Source organism: Danio aesculapii, chromosome 11, assembly GCF_903798145.1.
Source record: "Danio aesculapii chromosome 11, fDanAes4.1, whole genome shotgun sequence".
Taxonomy (NCBI): domain Eukaryota; kingdom Metazoa; phylum Chordata; class Actinopteri; order Cypriniformes; family Danionidae; genus Danio; species Danio aesculapii.
Window position 1 is genome coordinate 25,461,787 of NC_079445.1, and position 18,837 is coordinate 25,480,623.

The 18,837-nt window shown below is 35.5% G+C and overlaps 2 protein-coding genes across 2 annotated transcripts; one reads left to right on the forward strand and one right to left on the reverse strand.

Moving 5' to 3' along the window:
* Positions 1-941: 941 nt before the first annotated feature.
* snai1a (snail family zinc finger 1a) lies at positions 942-6,396 on the reverse strand. The gene is made up of 3 exons (XM_056468027.1): positions 6,113-6,396; positions 4,555-5,067; positions 942-2,043 (listed from the first exon to the last, which is right to left on the reverse strand). Exons 1-3 carry the CDS (start codon positions 6,186-6,188, stop codon positions 1,850-1,852), a joined length of 783 nt encoding a protein of 260 aa, XP_056324002.1. The 5' UTR covers positions 6,189-6,396; the 3' UTR covers positions 942-1,849.
* A 5,065-nt stretch (positions 6,397-11,461) lies between these two features.
* Positions 11,462-16,580, forward strand: tp53inp2 (tumor protein p53 inducible nuclear protein 2). The gene is made up of 4 exons (XM_056468196.1): positions 11,462-11,608; positions 12,986-13,220; positions 15,463-15,562; positions 15,680-16,580. The coding sequence occupies exons 2-4, from the start codon at positions 13,097-13,099 to the stop codon at positions 15,933-15,935; spliced, it is 480 nt and encodes a 159-aa protein (XP_056324171.1). The 5' UTR covers positions 11,462-11,608; positions 12,986-13,096; the 3' UTR covers positions 15,936-16,580.
* The last annotated feature ends 2,257 nt before the right edge of the window (positions 16,581-18,837 follow it).

An 18,837-nucleotide genomic window follows, 5' to 3' on the forward strand; every position in this document is an offset into this window, starting at 1 on the left:
GGTTGTTTAAGGCCATTTCAAGGCGTCATCGTACAGTAAGCATCTGTCATCTTCTCATCATAGACATGCATTTAAACCATAGGTCTCAAACTCAATTCCTGAAGGGCCGCAGCTCTGCACAGTTTTGCTCCAACCCTGATCAAACACAGCTGATCCAACTAATGAAGGTGTTCATGACTCTTATTTGGATCAGCTGTGTTTGATAGGGTTGGAGCAAAGCTGCGGCCCTCCAGGAATTGAGTTTGAGAACTATGATATAAACAGTATCTGGGTCAATACGTGTAAAGATTTCGGACATCTTGGACACTTGTAATGCTTCCAAACAGTTTACTGCAATTATAAATCACCCATGTCTTGAGGTGGTTCATTATCATGCGATTTACCTTCCATGTGTGATTTGATTGAACAGGATTTTTCTAATCCCCATAGACAAGAAAAAATAGTGACTGCAGGTTGAAGGAAAGTAGTGGAGTAAAAGTAACAATACTGCACTAAAAATGTACTCAAGGGAAAGTAAAATACAACTTTTTAAAAAAGACTTTGTAAAGTACAATTTCTGACATAAACTACTCAATTACATAGTTTGAGTATTTGTAATTTGTTACCTCACACCACTAAATATTGGTAATGACTTTTTCTCAAAGTGATTTCACTGGGCTCAGTCCCTGATTGATCAGGGGTCACCACAGTGGAATGAACCAACAACTATTCTGTTATATCCTTTACGCAGCGGATGCCCTTGCAGCGCCAACCCAGTACTATAGCGATTTCAACAGCTTAAAATATTGAGCCATCAGGCCTTTCGTAACTGTAACAAACACAGCGAGCACGAACCAAAGCCTTTGTATAAACTTAAATTATTTTATTGAATGGAAATGATTTGGACAAATACAAAGAAACATGAAAAACAAAATGCTAAAAATTGCACTGAACTCATTCGGTTTTAAGAAAACACTTTATGCACAAATTCTGGCATCAATAAAATGTGACGATAAGTTGATGGAATATAAAGATGTGTATAAAAATTGGTGGTAGTTTAATAAGAATGTCCGTTTCTTCACAAATTCAGAAGTGTCTCTAAACTTTTTAAATTACACACACACACACAAAAAAAGAAAAGCATGGCTTTGGTTCCAATGGTCCAATCATTTGTTATAATAATACAAAATAAATGGACTTCAATACTCTTTGGTAAACTGGAGTGCATTTAAAACTGTACAAAAAAAGAGAGCAATAGACAGAGTAAAAAAACAATCTTTGGTGAAAAGAATTATTGGAAAAAACATGCGATGCACCGTCCGCATGCAAGCTACAAACCTCTAAAACCAACAACAAAAAAAAGTAAAGCAGTCAACTGTGCTCCATCAGGACTCTCTCCAAGTGTGTTTCTAGAGAAATCAGCAGACGCCACCTGTTATCAGAGACATGGCGGTCAGGGCACCTGTTAGTACACTGCCTCCGCACCACACAACAGCTGTCTCTGTCTGTGTGTGTGTGTGTGTGTGTGTGTGTGTGTGTGTGTGTGTGTGTGTGTGTGTGTGTGTGTGTGTGTGTGTGTGTGTGTGTGTGTGTGTGTGTGTGTGTGTGTGTGTGTGTGTGTGTGTGTGTGTGTCATGCTGAGAGACATACCCTACCATAGTCAACCCACCCCCAACCTGACAGCAGCTGCTTCAGGACCCCCTTAACATTCATAATTCCTTCATCTGAAGTATTTTGGTTCGAGGAAAAAGGCATTTGGAAATGTTTTAAGAAGTCCGCTTTAATGTTGCGTCATCCTTCTCCTGTTGCATATTGTGCCTGTTTGGAGAAGAAATACTTTTCTCATAAGTCCTGAATTAGAATGAAATGGCTATTGGGCATTGGCCGTGGAGGGACAGCAACCAGCCGCGCTGTGTTTCTGCAGCAGTGACATGCGGCTGAAGGTGCGAGAGCAGGTGCTGCACTGGTATTTCTTCACATCTGCGTGGGTCTGCAGGTGCGCGCGCAGGTTCGAGCGGTCTGCGAAGGCACGGTTACAGTGTGGGCAGGAGAATGGTCGCTCACCTGAGAGGAAAGAAAACAGAAAAAGCTACAGTTAGATGTGTGCTTTGTAATCAACTTGGGTAATCACAGTCACATGGGTGACTGATTGAATCAACTGAGAGTACACAAAATAAGTGGATGCTCAGCATGGATGATAACAAGAGAGCTCGCTGGAATTCTTGATCCACTTATCTGGGCTTATCTGGACTCTCACACTAGTGATTGATAAGATTGTCCTATTGTGTCATTGTTAAAAAGACGTCAACACAATGATCAATGCAAAGCAAGTCTATTGAGGACAAACTCAAGTGACTTGAGTGAATCTCTAAACTAACGGTGATGCATTAATGAAATGACCGTTTAAAGAGTTTCTAGAGGCTTCTGAAGGAAAATGGAAGACATTTGCTTTGGAAGAGACTAGGCATGGGACGATAACCGGTTTCAAGGTTTACCGTGGAGTGGAAAAGTCAAGGTTTTAAAACCTCAAAAAAAAATTCTGTTATACCATTCCTATGGTATATGTAAGGTTTTTTACATGTTTTATTAGGGGTTACGTTCACCTTTACATTTTTATGGGTAGTTTTTTTAGGGCAACAGTATACAGTGGTCAATAGGGGGGAAAAATTGTTGTTTTTTACCCAGACATTAAAATATAAGATATTTTAGAGCATTAATCACAATACCATGATACCGTGATATTTTAACCCAAGGTTATCATACCGTCAGAATCTTATACCGGCCCATGCTTAGAAGAGATTAGTTAAGACTGATGTTGTATATTGCATTAGAAAACTTTCTTATGCAAAATAGAGTGGTATAAGAGGAAAAAAACATTGCAGAATATGGTAAATTTAAAGGTAACAAGGTTGATTTTACTTGGTCTTAAAATGATCCAAGTAGAAATTAATCAAAATCGGAACTATTGAAACTGAAATTGGAACAGATTTTCTTTTTTAATGCAATGGTATCACTTTATTTTGATGGTCCCTTTAACGCATTTTGTTGAATTAAAGTTACATTGCATCTATTTGCCAACTAATTCTCAATAGATTTTAAGTAAACTGTTAGGTTGGGGTTAGTGTAAGTTGACATGTACTTGCAAAGTTTCTTATAGTCAGTTAAATGTCTGTTGAAGGAGCAGTAGCAGCAGACATTAAGTCTAGTAATACTCAAATGACAAGTAATTGGCATGTTGTTGCAATGCAACTTTTAGTTAACAAAATGTGCAATAGGGACCATCAAAATAAAGTCTTACTAATTAAATATCTAAATAAAGCCTTCTAAAACAAATGTAAAGCAATTCAGGTGAAAAAAACACAAACTTTAAAGCTAAATAGCTAGATACAAGTATAATGTAAATAATTAAATATTCATTTTAAGCCATTAATTCAAATAAAACTAAAAGCTAAAATAAAAAAATAGATATTCTGAAATGGAATGTTTCTATTATAAGCTACAAAACTTAAAAAGAATAAAATATGTATTACTTCCATTTTACACAGCAAACATCCCATGCAAAACGAAACAGATTGGTATAATTTTTTACTAATTGTATCATTTTACTACATTTAAATAAAAAGTAATAAATAGATACATGCTATTTTTAAATAAAACAACTTTAAAATACATAAAATGCTCAAATCAGTACATTTACCTGGTTCTTTAATAAGAAGCATTTTCATAAATCATCATGAAACTAACTTAGAGAAACAGTCGATAATGTTCAAGTAATTAGCCATCTCCTACCCTTGTTGATAAAAAAGAAGCTCAGATAAAATAAGAATTACAACATCCCATGTAAAATTGTACAGATTGGTAATATTTTTTACTAATTGTATCATTTACTTTGCAACATTCCTTCATTCATTTTCCTTCACCTTAGTCCGTTTATTCATCAGGGGTCGCCACAGCGGAATGATCCGTCAACTTATCCAGCATATGTTTTACACAGCGGATGCCCTTCCAGCAGCAACCCAGTACTGGGAAACACCCATACACTCATATGCACACTCACACACTACGGCCAATTTAGTTTATTCAATTCACCTATAGCGCATGTGTTTGGACTGTGGGGGAAACCTAAGGAATCCCACGCCAGCACAGGGAGAACTCGCAAACTCCACACAAAAATGCCAACAGACCCAGCTGGGAGTCGAACCAGCGACCTTCTTGCTTTAAGGTGACCGTGCTAACCACTGAGCCACCGTGTTGCCCTCGTTTTAAATTATTATCTCAAATTAAAACTAAAAGTTAAAATAAATAATAGCTTTAGTCGGGAACTGTAATATTTCTATTATAAGCTATTTTAAATAATCAATTATGAACTACCTCCATTTTACACAGCAAACGTCCCATGTAAAACAGAACAGATTGGTAACATTTTTTACTAATTGTAGCATTTTGCTACATTTAAAATAATAAATATATGCATGCTACTTTTAAATAAAACAACTTTAAAATACATAAAATGCTCAAACGTTTAAGTAATCAGCCATTTCCAACACTTGTTGATAAAAAGAAGATCAGATTTACCAGTATGTGTGCGAATGTGACCTCTTAGCAGCCAGGGTCTGGAGAAGGCCTTTCCGCAGGTGGGACAGACGCAGGGCAGTGTGTGGGAGCGGATGTGCATCTTCAGCGCCCCGAGGCTGTTGTATTCTTTAGGACAGTGCTTGCAGAAGAAGGCTGGTCGACTGGCGGCGGTGACAGCAGCCTCGCTTTTGTCCTCTCTCTGTCCTGCCCTGCTCTTGTTGGTGCGTCTCGGCCTGCTGGTCTGCTGGGGGTGATAGGTGTCGGAGGAATCTGGGCTCGGGGGATCTGACGTCCGTCCTTCATCTTCTTCCCCACTGCTGCTGCAGCTGATGCTGGATGGGGAGCTGAGATCCAGCGGGCCCTGGTTTGTGGAGAGGGTGGATGGGGATGTGGGATTGTGAAGGGAAGGTAGCAAGCTGACGTCCCAGACAAGTCCAGTGGTCAAACACGTCACTGGGAAGTCATTGCTGACTGCTGGAAGCTCTGCTAGTGGGTATCTGTCTGCTGAAGTGTCTGATGTGAGAAAAAGAGAAAATTATTATTTTTAATGATTCTAGACGTTTGGCTCATCCTGTTTGACTTAAGAGTTGTTGTTTTTTTATTTAAGTGGATGCAATGTAAAACAACCAAGACACAAGATGCAAAAGACCAAAAAATGCATGTGCTTTATCGAAATGCAATCAGATTCAGTAAATTAGGATGTGCTCAACAAGGCTACATTCGTAATAAAAATAGTAATATAGTGAAATATTTTGTTTAAAATACCCATTTTATCTCTTACTACGTGTTAAATATATTTTTCTTCAAAGCTGAATGTCCAACAGGTGGCAAATCTGAATGTTTAAATATCATTGCAGTCTTCAGTGTCACATGATTTTTCAGAAATCATTTTAATGTGATTTGCTGCTCTGTTATAATCTAATATAGTTAGTGCTCAATTTTACTTTAGTGGTTCCTATTGTCATCAATGATGAAAACACTTTTGTTTTTCGTGCAAATCAGGTTGCATCTTACTTCTCAGGATTCTTTGAGAGATAGAAAGTTCAAACTAACAATATTAATTTGATATAACAGATTCTGTAAATATATACAAGTCTTTATACTATCATTTAAGATAAATTAAATTAGTCCTTGATTAATAAAAGTATTTTAAAAGGTAAAATCTTGGTTTCCACAAATCAGTATGTCCAACATAGCTAATAATTAACGAGTCTTATGCACCAAATCAGCATATTATAATGATTTTTGAAACATCATGTGACTGAAGTAAAGATACTTAAATAATCAGCTCTGCCACCACATGAATACATTTTAAAATACATTCACAGAGAAATTCAGGGTTGAAATAATAATTAACAACAGTTTTTTCATGTGTTTTTGATCAAATAAACTCAATAAATTGTGAGCAAACTATCCAAGTTTGGCTTTACATGTCGGGTGTGTGATTTGATTACAACATGAACTAAAAGATGCCATTTTCGTTATTAAAATTAACCAATGTGACTAGTTTACTCATTAAAACATTTACATTTAACTCGATTTATAAAGCAGTTCTCACCGTTCTGACATTCCAGTTCGCTGTAGTTTGGCCTCTTGCTGGTGAAATACTTTTTTACCAGGAATGACCGAGGCATGCTGAAGTCTGAAGTTGATCAATCCACTCCAGTAATTTTCAGAGATGAAAAAACTAAATCCTCCACTCTCAAATAGTCCGTAAAATGCAACGACGAACCAATCCGTGCTTCTCGTAACGTGAACGCTGATGTGAAATGCACTACAATTAGGGAGCCTGTACTTATTTAAAATAGCCTGACAGTCTAGTAAGTGGGTTTACGTCCATTTGGACCCGCCCAAAAGAGCAGCCTACAGACATCGCTGTCGTCAGTGTTTCATTTAATTACCCAGCACTTGACTGCTGCCTAGGTGTGAATGTTCCAAAGCGCACTTCGCAGGTAATACACATGAGTCAATTGTTTAATTCGTGCCTATCAAGATCATGCAAATTAGCCATTGTAAATTCATTGTTTACTTCGCGGCTCCAAGCCAATGTGTGGAGAAGGCCAGATCCATTAAAATAAAAGCTTTTGGAAAAAAGAAAATGTGCCATTTACAAGTCTGCACAATAAAGGATAATAGAATTAGCGCGTGCAACATTAATCTGCAGTGCACGTAGATGGTGTTTGCACAGATGCAGCGTTTACAACTGAAATGTTCTCTGTCATCACGTTTTATTTTAACGCCGAGTGCATAATATATTATACACTGTAACGTGTAGGTTCTGCCGATGTTTTATTACCTGCTTTTGATGAGCTGACAAGTGCACAATGCACTTTTCAACAGATGTCAGCGTGAGTCTGGAATGAGTTTGATTCAAGTGGTTTGTAAAACACAACTTTGAATTTGGCTCCACCTTGTGGTGAGTAAGTTAATTTTACGATGTTTTGCGTTCAAAAACGAGCACTGCATTTTTTCATGTTTAGGTTATATAAAATAAATTAGCGTGTACAGTATTTGATACACAAAACGCAACAATGTGCTATTAAAATGAACAAACATTAGCATATTAACTTGTTTAAAATGTATATATTTCGCTTAAAACATTTCATAGTTAATTTTCATAGTTTTAAAGTCTATGGTTTGCACTTATTTATGTATATAACGTGTGTGTCTCTCTCTCTCTCTGTGTGTGTGTGTGTGTGTGTGTGTGTGTGTGTGTGTGTGTGTGTGTGTAGGGGAGAGCGGGGCACAAAGTAACCCTTTTTGGTTTTGGCTAAATAATGAACAAAGTAATGGGGTCAGACAAACCATTTGTTTTTTACCAACAACACACAAGCCTCTCCTACAAATGAGCACTGGTTGTATGATCGCCGGACTTACGGTTTCTGTATAGTATTACCAAAAATGCCAGGAGTAAAAATGTTACTATTTACCCCTCCTGCGGGGCAAGGGGTAACAGACACAGGAGAAGGCAGATTCACACAATTAATTTAAATCCAGTTTACTTTAAATGGTAGCTATATTTCCTCAGTACTTAGCTCAATTTATTTTTTATTCTACATAGCACAGCATGTTTATTTATTTATCTATTAGATAAACATATTTGATTTTTTTGCATTATTGTCCATTATTAAATAATGCATTTATTTGTAGTATTAGCAATATAAAAAGAATTTTGTCTATTAATAATATTTTCTTTTTTTATTTTATTTAAAAAAATTCAAACATTACACTCAAAATTCAACAATTATTTTGTTAATTTAGTGGTGCCCAACAGTGTGTGGCTTAATTGTAACACCCTGTTACAACTAACCCCGCTGTGTCGTGCTTTCCTCAAAACTGGCTAGCAGTCTCTGTGTGTTTTTTTACATCTTTCAAAATGGTTCCATCTTTTAGCCTAGAAGACAGTAATCACATTTTACATACATACTTTCACAGATTTCTTTAAAATAAAAAATATTGAGTATAATACAAAATACTTTTATGCTGCAAACATGGTTTCTCCTGTGTTTCTCATCCAAATTTCACCAATTTTTTGCCGACACTGTGGTGAAAACCTCGGAAGCATGCCATGGTTTACCCTGAGCAAATACCTTAAAACTCTGTGTTACATTTTACCCTGCGTTACTTTGTGCCCCGCGCTCCCCTACATCCAGCATTGCACACAGCAATGGAACAAATTGAGCAAATAATAATAATCGTAACATTAATAATAATAGTACCCCCCCCCCATGTAAACTACTGTAAAAGTTTCACTTTGTCAAACTTACAAACTTAAGTTCACCATCTGCTTTGAAAATGTGAGTCAACTCAACTCAGAAAGATTCTTTGTTTCAACCTAAGATGTTGAGTTTTAATTAAATATATTGTGAAACTCTACATCTTAAGTTGAGACAAAAAAAAGTTGAGTTCATTTTCAAGGCAGATGAAATTGAGTTTGTAAGTTTAACCAAGTGAAACGTTTTAGTGAGATGACATTGCTTGACATTGCTTGTAAAAGAAAATAAAATTTGAGTAAATGTTTGCATTTAATTGATTTTATTTATTTATAGATATATATTTTTTGTATTTGTTTTATTTATTTAACTTTTTTTCATATACATAGACACATACACCACACCATGCTAAAATAAGTAAGAAATTTTACACAGCAAATGTGCTGCTTTTGATCTAGTATGATACAGTAGACTTAAGTAAAAAAAAAAACATGCAATCTAATTCAGCAGTCACAAGTCAATAACAGTTTGTTGTCAATCACATTTGCTTAAAATATGTAAAAGGCATTTGTGTTCATGAATTTAGAGGAAAAACTAAGTGTATCATCTAGTTGACTAAGTAAAATGAGCCCATGAATGAGTCTAATGTATGAGGTCACAAATTTCAATGTTAAGTCAATAGGATTTGTTTTTAGAGCTTTCTGGGTCCGTTTTTTTTTTTTTTTTTTTGGAAAACCGAATGTTGGATCAGTTGAAAATGTATAGAAAATTTGTAATTTTAAATGATGACTAGAGGCTATAACAGAATTGTTGAAAATATGCACAGCTAGTGTTTTTCAGCCAATGATGAACTTCTGGTGAAAGATTTATGTGACTATTTTCAATTTGATAAAGTTCCTTCCAGCATCCATGTTGTAATGTAATTAAAAAATAATCAGTTAAATAGACTTAAGCACTCATTTAGTTGTTAGACGAAAAACAGTTTAAACGCAGACACTGTCATTAGCTGCAGGCTAGCGCAAAAACTCGATTAAAAATACTGGGGTAAAATAATTTCCATATTTTAAAGACATGGCATGGAAAAATTGAATTTAATGTGTCTTGTTTGGTGTGATACCCTCTTTATATCGTATCTCAGCCAGGCAGTAAAGATCGCTGTTTTTAAAGAAATCAGATCTTAAAAGTGGCGTTTTTTTTATGGGATGACAATTCACCGGAAGCCCTGGGGCTGACTGACTGGAATTAAAAGTCGGTGTGAAGTTTCAGTAGACTGGCCAAGCAGTGACATTTGCATTACACTGATCTGAACTTAACATTTGAACTGATGCTGTTTTAATTTAGCTAGAACTACATCAGTATACTGCACCACTCTCCTGATTTGCAGGATTGTTCCACGATATAAGATATTGTGGCTTTTATTCTCTATTCTTCATCTATGGTAAGCTGCTTGTAAAAAGTCCTATATACCATTTCAGTGTGGTGATGTCATTGGCCCATGTGAGCACTTGCAATCATTTTGGATAGAATTAATAGGTGTAATCTCTAAAACTATTAGTAAAGAAATCCCTGTTTGCCCTAAAATCTGTATTCTTGGTCTTTTCCCACCTGCCTTATCGCTGAAGTCATAAGAACAGAAATGTATAAATCTGTGTCTATTGCATGTGAAGCGCCTGGTTGCCATTCACTGGGAAAGTATTCATGGTCCATCTTTGCCACTCTGGATTAAGGAAAAGTCTTCTTGTACAGCAATGGAAAGACTCAATCAAACAAAAACTGCACATATTTTTCAAGATTTGTGACTTATTTCTTCATTTTTTTTAAATAAGAATGGACTGACCGTTTAGTAATCCCAAACAATGTGACTGTGTTAATGTTCACTGTGTTTGTTTTGAATAACTTTAATATATTTTTACTTTCATTGGAATGTATATGTTAAACTGTCCTTTGAACCTTTTATTATTATTTTATCTTATTTTAGTTTATTTTTTCTTTTCCTTTTATTTATTTTATTTTGTGTGTGTGTATATATATATATATATATATATATATATATATATATATATATATATATATATATATATATATATATATATATATATATAAATATAAATTATATATAAATTATATATAATATATAATAATAATATAATATAAAAATACTTGTTTTATATATTATACATAATTTATTGTTAAATTATATTATATATAATTTATTATATATAAATTATATATAATAATTTGTTGTGTTTATATATATATATATATATATATATATATATATATATATATATATATATATATATATATATATATATATATATATATATATATATATATGTAAATATATATGTATATGTATATATATGTGTATATATATATATATATATATATATATATATATATATATATATATATATATATATATATATATATATATATATATATATATATATATATATATATATATATATATATATTTATTTATTTATTATTATTATTATTTTATTTTTATTTTTAATGGCTCTGTCGGGATGGGGTGGGTGTTCTTTGATTTGTATTTGGTTACTAATACAGTATGTATGTATCACATTTTTCTGAAACAATAAAAGTATATATATTTTTAAAGATGTAGGTCAAGTACTTCTAAAACTACAATAAAGCACCCATAAAAAAACAGGAATCAGTTACAGTAAGTAAAGACTTATTTAATAAATAACAAAGAAAGGTGTTGTAAAATGCAAGTTTTGGTACAGTCACTATATTGTACATCAGAGCATCTGTGCATTTTAACTGAATAGTGAATGGAGCCTTGTCCCTTTTTAGTGCTCCATACAAGAAAGCAAGTGAATTCCTGTAACAACATGAAGGTGGGTTCATTTTTTCAATGATCTCCCCCTTTAAATGTGGTTTAATGTCCGTGTATCCGTTGCTGAGGAACATTCTGCAGTTTTCAAATTTTGTTTATACGCCCGCTAACTCGCTTTATTTTCAACTGACCTGGAGTCAGCTTTACTCAAAGCCGGCCAATGAGTTTTAAAGTACAATGTTACAACTGTTCCTAGGTCTGTTGTAGATGGAAAAACGGTAAATGCACCCCGTTTATATAAGTCTCCGCCTTTCGGTTTGTGTTTGAATCTTACTGGACTAGCCAACATCAGTGGGCGGGGCTACTGCGCTGGGTTTTTTGTTTTTAATATCAGCTGTTCGTCGTGATCTAAACTGCGGTGCTGTATTTTGTGTGTAATAAAAGCACAAATTAGCAAAAGAAAAGAACAAATATTTCGCGCATCTACCTCGGATTAAACAACCAAAGATTAATTTAAGCGAATTAGACCTACAAGGTATGTTTTCCTTAAACATTTTTATATAAGCAAACCCGTTTCTTTCCAGGTACTGTATGTAACATTAAATTTGTGTGTGTGTATAAATATATATATAGAGAAATAGAAATGTTTATGCATGCTCACAGTGTGTTACCTAATCCTAATCTTACCATGAAGCGCGTAATATACATTCTCGCAAATGCTGTATTTACAGAATTGACATGTATACCTATTTCTTCAGATAAACAGTTAGTTTTAGTCGGTGTGCTTTTAAAGCTCATTCCACAAACGGATAAATTTGTGGCTGTGTTGTCCTCGACTTGCTTTTATGAATGATTAGTGTTTAACGTTATTGAGATCAAAACAAATTGTCCAGATCCTCCTCAAACAGCTCTTTGATAAATGAACCCTGCATAAAAACCATTGAAATTAAAGTATTTGCGCATGATGCAGATGCTGTTTTCAGAAAAAAATGTAGGTATTGTTTAAAGTGGCACTGGCACACCCCCCAGCTGGGAGGACGACAGATGGACACCAACAATGGAGCTGGAGTCCCAACAATGCACTCCCAAAATTCAGCTCGTCCATCTTAGTGGCCTTGTGAACAAATATATTAAGATTTGAGTCTTAGATTGCAGTTATATTTTGATCAACTACAACTAGGCATGGGCCAGTATAAGATTCTGATGGTATGATAATCTTGAATAAAAATATCACGGTATTGTGGTTACTGCTCTAAAATATATTCATTTTAAATGTTTGGGTAAAAAACAAAAGAGCCTTTTCCTTTGAGCACAATGTAATTCATTTTGAGAAACATTTAAAGTATTTTGGAGCAGTAAACATGTCAGGCTAAATAATTCAAATAAATCATTGACTTCTGCTGTCTTCATTAGGTTTCAAAACACCAGTTTTATTACAATTAAAATGACATAATGGATATGGATGCAGAAGATACTGTTGTCCTAAAAAAACTGTTTAAAAAAGACAATAGATATGGTAGAGCGGACAATTTTGGCGGTTTTAAAATCTTGACTTTTTCAAACCGTGGTATACCTTGCAAACAGTTATCGTCCCATGCCTAACTACAACTAATGATAACAAATACATTGTAATCTGAATGTTAAACATTAAGTGTGCACAAATGGGGCAAATCCATTCTGTTGGAAGTTTAAAATTCTTTAAGTTTAAAATCACCCTTACTTTATGTCTGTTGTGAAAAAACAAGTCTCTGCTGACAGATGAGTGCTTTACGAAAGAATGGCCTCAATATGATTTTAAAATAGCTCTTAGCCTGACCCAGTCATGTGCTGTTCCAAATCACTCCTTGATAAATGGATATAATTAAATGCATGGAATATATGCATTTATAGTTGCGTTTTTCCTTTACCAAAGGTCAAACTGCTGAGTTCTGCTCTTTACATCTGCCTGAGAGGAGAAGTGTGCGACTAGTGTATACCAAGCGCACCATCAATTATTCAGTGCAATCACAAGTAAATTATAACCATGTTTCAACGGCTCACGAACCTGCTGTTCGGAAGCGTGAATGAAACAACTCAGGAACCGACGGTACCAAAACCAGCATCTCCAGAAGTGGATGAAGAGGGCTGGCTATTGGTCAATGCAGCTGGTGAGTACAGCCACAAATGTCATGAATTGAGATTACAAATATTTCTAGACTATTCAGCCTGTAAAATCTGACATACAAAACATTATTCAGAAAACCTCTTTAAATTATTGAATGCTATATTGAGTTGTTAAACAATTGAATAGTATATTGAGTTGTTTTAATGAAAAGAAATTCTCTTTTTTTATTTGATTTTTATTTGAGTATCAAATTTGACACATTAAGTTTTTTTTGTCACACAAATATAACATGTATAATTGGATACAAATGCTGATATTTATATGTATAAAGAAGTCTTCGATATTATAGCAGGCTAATTACATAAAATACTTAAGTTCAACTGTTGCTTTATATGTTCTAAGCAAGTTAGTAACATGATATGCTTTTATTATTTGAATGTATTGTGTTATACAGAAATGTATAATTGTTTTTGGAAATTAAGTGGCTTTAGCCCAGTAAGTGCTATTTTTTTATGTAATACAAACAAAATACTATATTCTTCGATTTGCTTCATATGAACATCACATTTCTACCACAAACTGAAAAGGGATATATTTTTATAATTAAATTAAGACCTTTTACTTGCTTAAAAAAGTTTGAAAACTATCTGTCAATAGGCATGTTGTATTTTGATCATGATAACAGTTTTGAGGCTTTAGATTTTTGCATATTGTTTATAATACAGTGGACCTACTTATGTTTCAACTGTAAAATGTTTGGTGCTGTTAAATTGTGGACATAAAGCTACATGATGATTCACCTACAATGAACTTTATTCAACTTTTTAAATGTAAAAATATATTTTAACTTGTTTATAAACTGAAAAAAAAAACAATATTCCACACAATTAATTTGGTCTGAACACAAATCAGTTAAGTTATCATAACTAATTTAAGTGGATTGAACATTAAACAAATAAGTTGTCGCAAAAAATCTCAAGAATTGTGTAGTTTCAGCTCATTTTAAGTGAAGTTTTACAAACCAATTTCGAGAGGAGCATGTGATATGATTGATCACGGCTGGTCTCTCATCCGAAATCAGCAATAATCCAATTAGGGGTGCATTTCCGAAAACCATTGGTAGCCAACCATAGATTGCAAGTTCCGTCGTTACAAACATAGTTCATTGATTTAATGTTATCCAAATCTGTCGTTTCAACGAATATTTGCAAACTGCATCACAAACTTGTACGCTTGTAACTACACCTCTAAAGCTGTAGTTAGAACCATAGTTCCTGGTTGTGTTCTGTTCCCACTTATCCCTCCTATGCCCTATTTGTTTTGAACGTTCCAACATTTAAACGGAATGATTTTTAAAAAAAAGGTCATCACTCTTAGGTGTAATTTGCTTTCAAAGTATTATTTTACAGTTCGGTTTTAGCGATCTTCGTATGATGGCCATTTTCTCTAAAGAAGTTGTTACTCTGCCCCATTTAGAGCGCCACTACGGAGTTTTTACGTTATAACTAACGTAGTTCAAACAATGGATCTGCGACAGAGAAACTACAGTTTTGGGAAAACACTTGTCACTACATTGCTCATTTCCCAAACGATGCATGGTACTGTGATGTTTCAGCCACTAGTTATGTCGTTGTTTTGGAAATGCACCCCAGATTGATTCAAGCTTACAATAAATAGGCAGATTTTGGCCTACTACCTTATCTTCGATTTGGAAGAATCCCTTCTTCCACCCCATCTCCTCCTTTTCCTCCCTTTACCAAAGGGAGCTCAAAAGATCTGATCTCAGACTCCCTTATATGCTTATTGACTTGGTGGGAGCTCTGGGCTTGATTATTTCAGAGCTCTGGGATCTCTCCCAGGACAACATGCCAAACCTGCTAATAGCATCAAGCATATCTAAGTGTCAACTCTTGAAATAAGAAAATCTCTTTTTGATTGTAGCACAGATAACAATTGTCTCATAACAGATGTGATTGTACCTATTCTATGGGATAGTTCGTGTGAAAAATGCTTTTCATTTAAACACCCCCAAGCTTTTCAAACAGTAGATGACTATTTTATTAAAAAAAAAAAAAGTTCAAATCTGTGACTCCCAATGATATTTTGAAGTCTTATTGGAGAAAAACAATCAGTCTGTACAAAAAAAAGTTGCTCGTCAGTTTAAGTTTTAAGGATCATCTTATTCTACTGAAGGGAAAAAGTCACCTACATATTAAATGGCCTGAGGGCGAGTAAAGATAGAGCTTCTCATGTCATTCTGTTAACTGTGATTCTCTTCTCTGTAGATGGAGAGTCATCCTCTGAAACTGGCGAGCTGCAGTTCAAGTTAATAGGAAGCCTGTCAAACTCTGAGATTTGTGCTGCCAGCTTGGTTAGCGAGGCGAGGTAAATTCACCACATCTGCTAAGAGACTGCAGTCGGGATCACTTTATTCCCAGCAATATTGACACTGACAGTCTGTATCGGCTCAACATAACCAGATGTCTTGTTCTCTTTGTAAAGCATCACAGAACCAGAAGTCCCAGTAGCCCGAAGCAGTGGTCGAGTCTCTCAGCGACTAGTCTCTCAGGCTGGAGCTCTGGTCAAAGTCACACAGGTGGGCAGAATACAAAGGGCACAGGCTCGTGCCAACCGCCACAGTCTCGGCCGCAACTGCATTCAGCGGCAGAACCACATCCGCCAGCGTCTTCCACAACACTTCTCCCGCAAACACCGCATGGTCCTTCACCAGCCTGGCCGATGCAACTTTAATCATTAAGATGCAATGAGTGCGCAAACGAACAACCAACATGCAAGTACCTTGGTTCAAAGTTAAAGCTTGATATGAAATATTTGAACCAATTTTAATTTACATCTAGGGTCTAATAAATAAATCTTGTGGCAGCTGACATTATGCCTTTCTTTTACATACTAGTGTGCTAGACTGTCATGCAGCAATAAAACAAAGCAAAGGACTTTTGAATCTTTGTGTTTTCTTTTATTGTAATATTAGGTCAGAAGGTCGGGACCGTGGCTCAGTGCTTAGCACTGTCATCTCACAGCAAGAAGCTTGCTGGTTTGAGTCCCGGCTGGGCCAGCCGGCATATCTGTGTGGAGTTTGCATGTTCTCCCAGTGTTCACGTGGGTTTCTTCTGGGTGCTCCGGTTTCCCCAGCAGTCCAAGGATATGCGGTATAGGTGAATTGGATGAACTAAATTGGCTGTAGTGTATGAGTGCGTGTATAATTGTGAGAGTGTATGGGTGTTTCCCAGTACTGGGTTGTGGGTGGAAGGGCGTCCGCTGTGTAAAAACATATGCCAGAATAGCTGGTGGTTCATTCCACTGTGGCAACCCCTGATAAATAACCCAGCAAGCATTTTTTGTTGATAAAAGATGTCTAAAAGATGTCTAAACATAGTCGTCTTGGCTAATACAAGGCTATATTTGGGCTGTCAGTGAAAATCTAATAGACGTCTAAGAATAGTTCAAAACTAGACTCGTCATCAAATAAACTGAAATGAATGACTACACATATAAACTCTATCTAATCTGTCTATTTGAAGACTAGTCTAGTTTTGGGCTATTCTCATATATCTGTTAGATTTTCACTGACAGCCCAAGTTTAGCCTTGTTTTAGCCAAGCTGTCTATGTTTAGATGTCTATTAAACACAAAATTGTTTGCTATTTTTTGCTAACGATCAGATATTTTCAGAAATAATGATAAAAAATGTTCAATACAAGTGCTCACCCCTCCAAAGCATGTCCATGAGACATGTTTAATTCACAACCTCATGGTGTAGATGCAAAATTACTTTCAGTCTGCCTATGTCCGCAGATCCCTATAAAGTTTTAAAAAGTCTTCAATTCTAAATTATTGTAAAAAAAATAAGACCTTATGAATAAGTCCTGGCTGGACCAGGTGGCATTTCTGTGTGGACTTTGCATGTTCTCCCTGTGTTTGCGTGGGTTTCCTCTGAGTATCTCCAAAGACACAATTGGATTGACTAAATTAGAACATGAAGGGCATCCGCTGCGTAAAACGTATGCTGGAATAGTAGTTGGCTCATTCTGCTGTGGCGACCTCTGATAAATAAGGGACTAAGCTGAAGGAAAATGAATGAATGTTCAAGAAACAAGTCTGACATGATTTGAGCTTTGTGACAGGGTGTGTTGTGCTTTTAGAAGTACAGCTAGGAACAGCTATCACAACTGTGGTCATAACTTAATGGACATGGATTTACTGTACTGTAGTGTTTAATCCTCCTGTTGACTTAAGGGTCAGAAATTACCTGTGACCATTTTAACAGCAGAATTTTTATTTATTTTTTATTTAATGTTTGGATGTTTTTTCTAAAATTAATCATTTTCTATTTTCACATGTTCATAAAAGCCATACATGCATTCATTTAAACATCGATTGTGGCCAGTTTTGACCAGCCAGCTATAAAACCATTTTTACACCACAAAAGCTAAAGGCTGGCACACACACATCCACACTCCAACACCCCCTTCCCTCCTTCCTAAATATTGTTTTGCTAAAAATGTTTTGCTATGCAGGTACATTTAGTATTAGAAAATATTAACTTTTACTGTAGGTCAAAAAAGTGATGAAATACTACAACGAGGAGAGTAGAATAGAGTTTATGATGAATGATAGAGTTGTTTCTTCATGCAAAATAGATGACAGTTGCAATCACATTTTGCTGCTTTATATTAGAGGTTTAGTGAATGCAGCTCATTTTTGTATGTGGAAAATCCCTGTAGATCAGCAGTTTCTGAAATACTCAGACCAGCCTATCTGGCATTAATGACCAGGACACAGTCATTCATTCATTTTCTTTTCGGCTTGGTCCCTTTATTAATCTGGGTTCACCACAGCGGAATAAACCGCCAACCTATCCAGGAGATGTTTTACACAATAGATACCCTTCCAGCAGCAACCAAACACTGGGAAACACCCCCACACACTTATTCACACACATACACTACGGCCAATTTAGCATATTTTATTCACACTATTCATTAACAGGCAATTGAACTAAGGGTCAGTGAGTGTATTTTTCCAAGTTTGGGCTCCAAGCATGTGATTGTCCTGCAGTGCATTCTGAAAACCACAAGGAGGCGTGTGGTTTCAGCAAGTGTGGTCTGATATTGTGCATGGTCAGGAAGAATGTCCTGTATTGAAGAATGTTGTGTATTTCTATATATGTGAATTTATGAGCCTCAAAAGTCCAGTATTATAGAATATGTACAACACTGTAGTTTGATTTTTGACATTTACCTATTGTATTAATTCCTGGTTTATTTATTGATTAATTTTCCTTCAGCTTAGTCCCTTATTTATCAGGGGTATGAACCGGAATGAACCGCTAACTATTCCAGCATATGTTTTATGCAGCGAATGCCCTTCCAGATGCAACCTATCTCTGGGAAACATCCATACTCACTCATACACTACGGCCAATTTAGTTTATTCAATTCACCTATAGCGCATGTCTTTGGGCTGTGGGGGAAACTGGAGCACACGGAGAAAACCCACGCAAAGATGAAGAGAACATGCGAACGCCACACAGAAATGCCAACTGGTCCATCTGGGACGCAAACCAGCGGCCTTCTTGCTGTGAGGTAACAGTGCTAACCACCGAGCCTACTAGTTTATTATTTATAACTATTTCAGCTG

Coding starts and splice junctions, on each gene's coding strand:
- snai1a (XM_056468027.1), bottom strand. CDS start 6,188: ATGCCTCGGTCATTCCTGGTAAAAAAGTATTTCACCAGCAAGAGGCCA. Junction 5,068..6,112: donor CGAACTGGAATGTCAGAACG/GTGAGAACTGCT, acceptor TTCTCACATCAG/ACACTTCAGCAGACAGATAC. Junction 2,044..4,554: donor TCACATTCGCACACATACTG/GTAAATCTGATC, acceptor CTTTCCTCTCAG/GTGAGCGACCATTCTCCTGC.
- tp53inp2 (XM_056468196.1), top strand. CDS start 13,097: ATGTTTCAACGGCTCACGAACCTGCTGTTCGGAAGCGTGAATGAAACA. Junction 13,221..15,462: donor GCTATTGGTCAATGCAGCTG/GTGAGTACAGCC, acceptor TCTTCTCTGTAG/ATGGAGAGTCATCCTCTGAA. Junction 15,563..15,679: donor AGCTTGGTTAGCGAGGCGAG/GTAAATTCACCA, acceptor CTCTTTGTAAAG/CATCACAGAACCAGAAGTCC.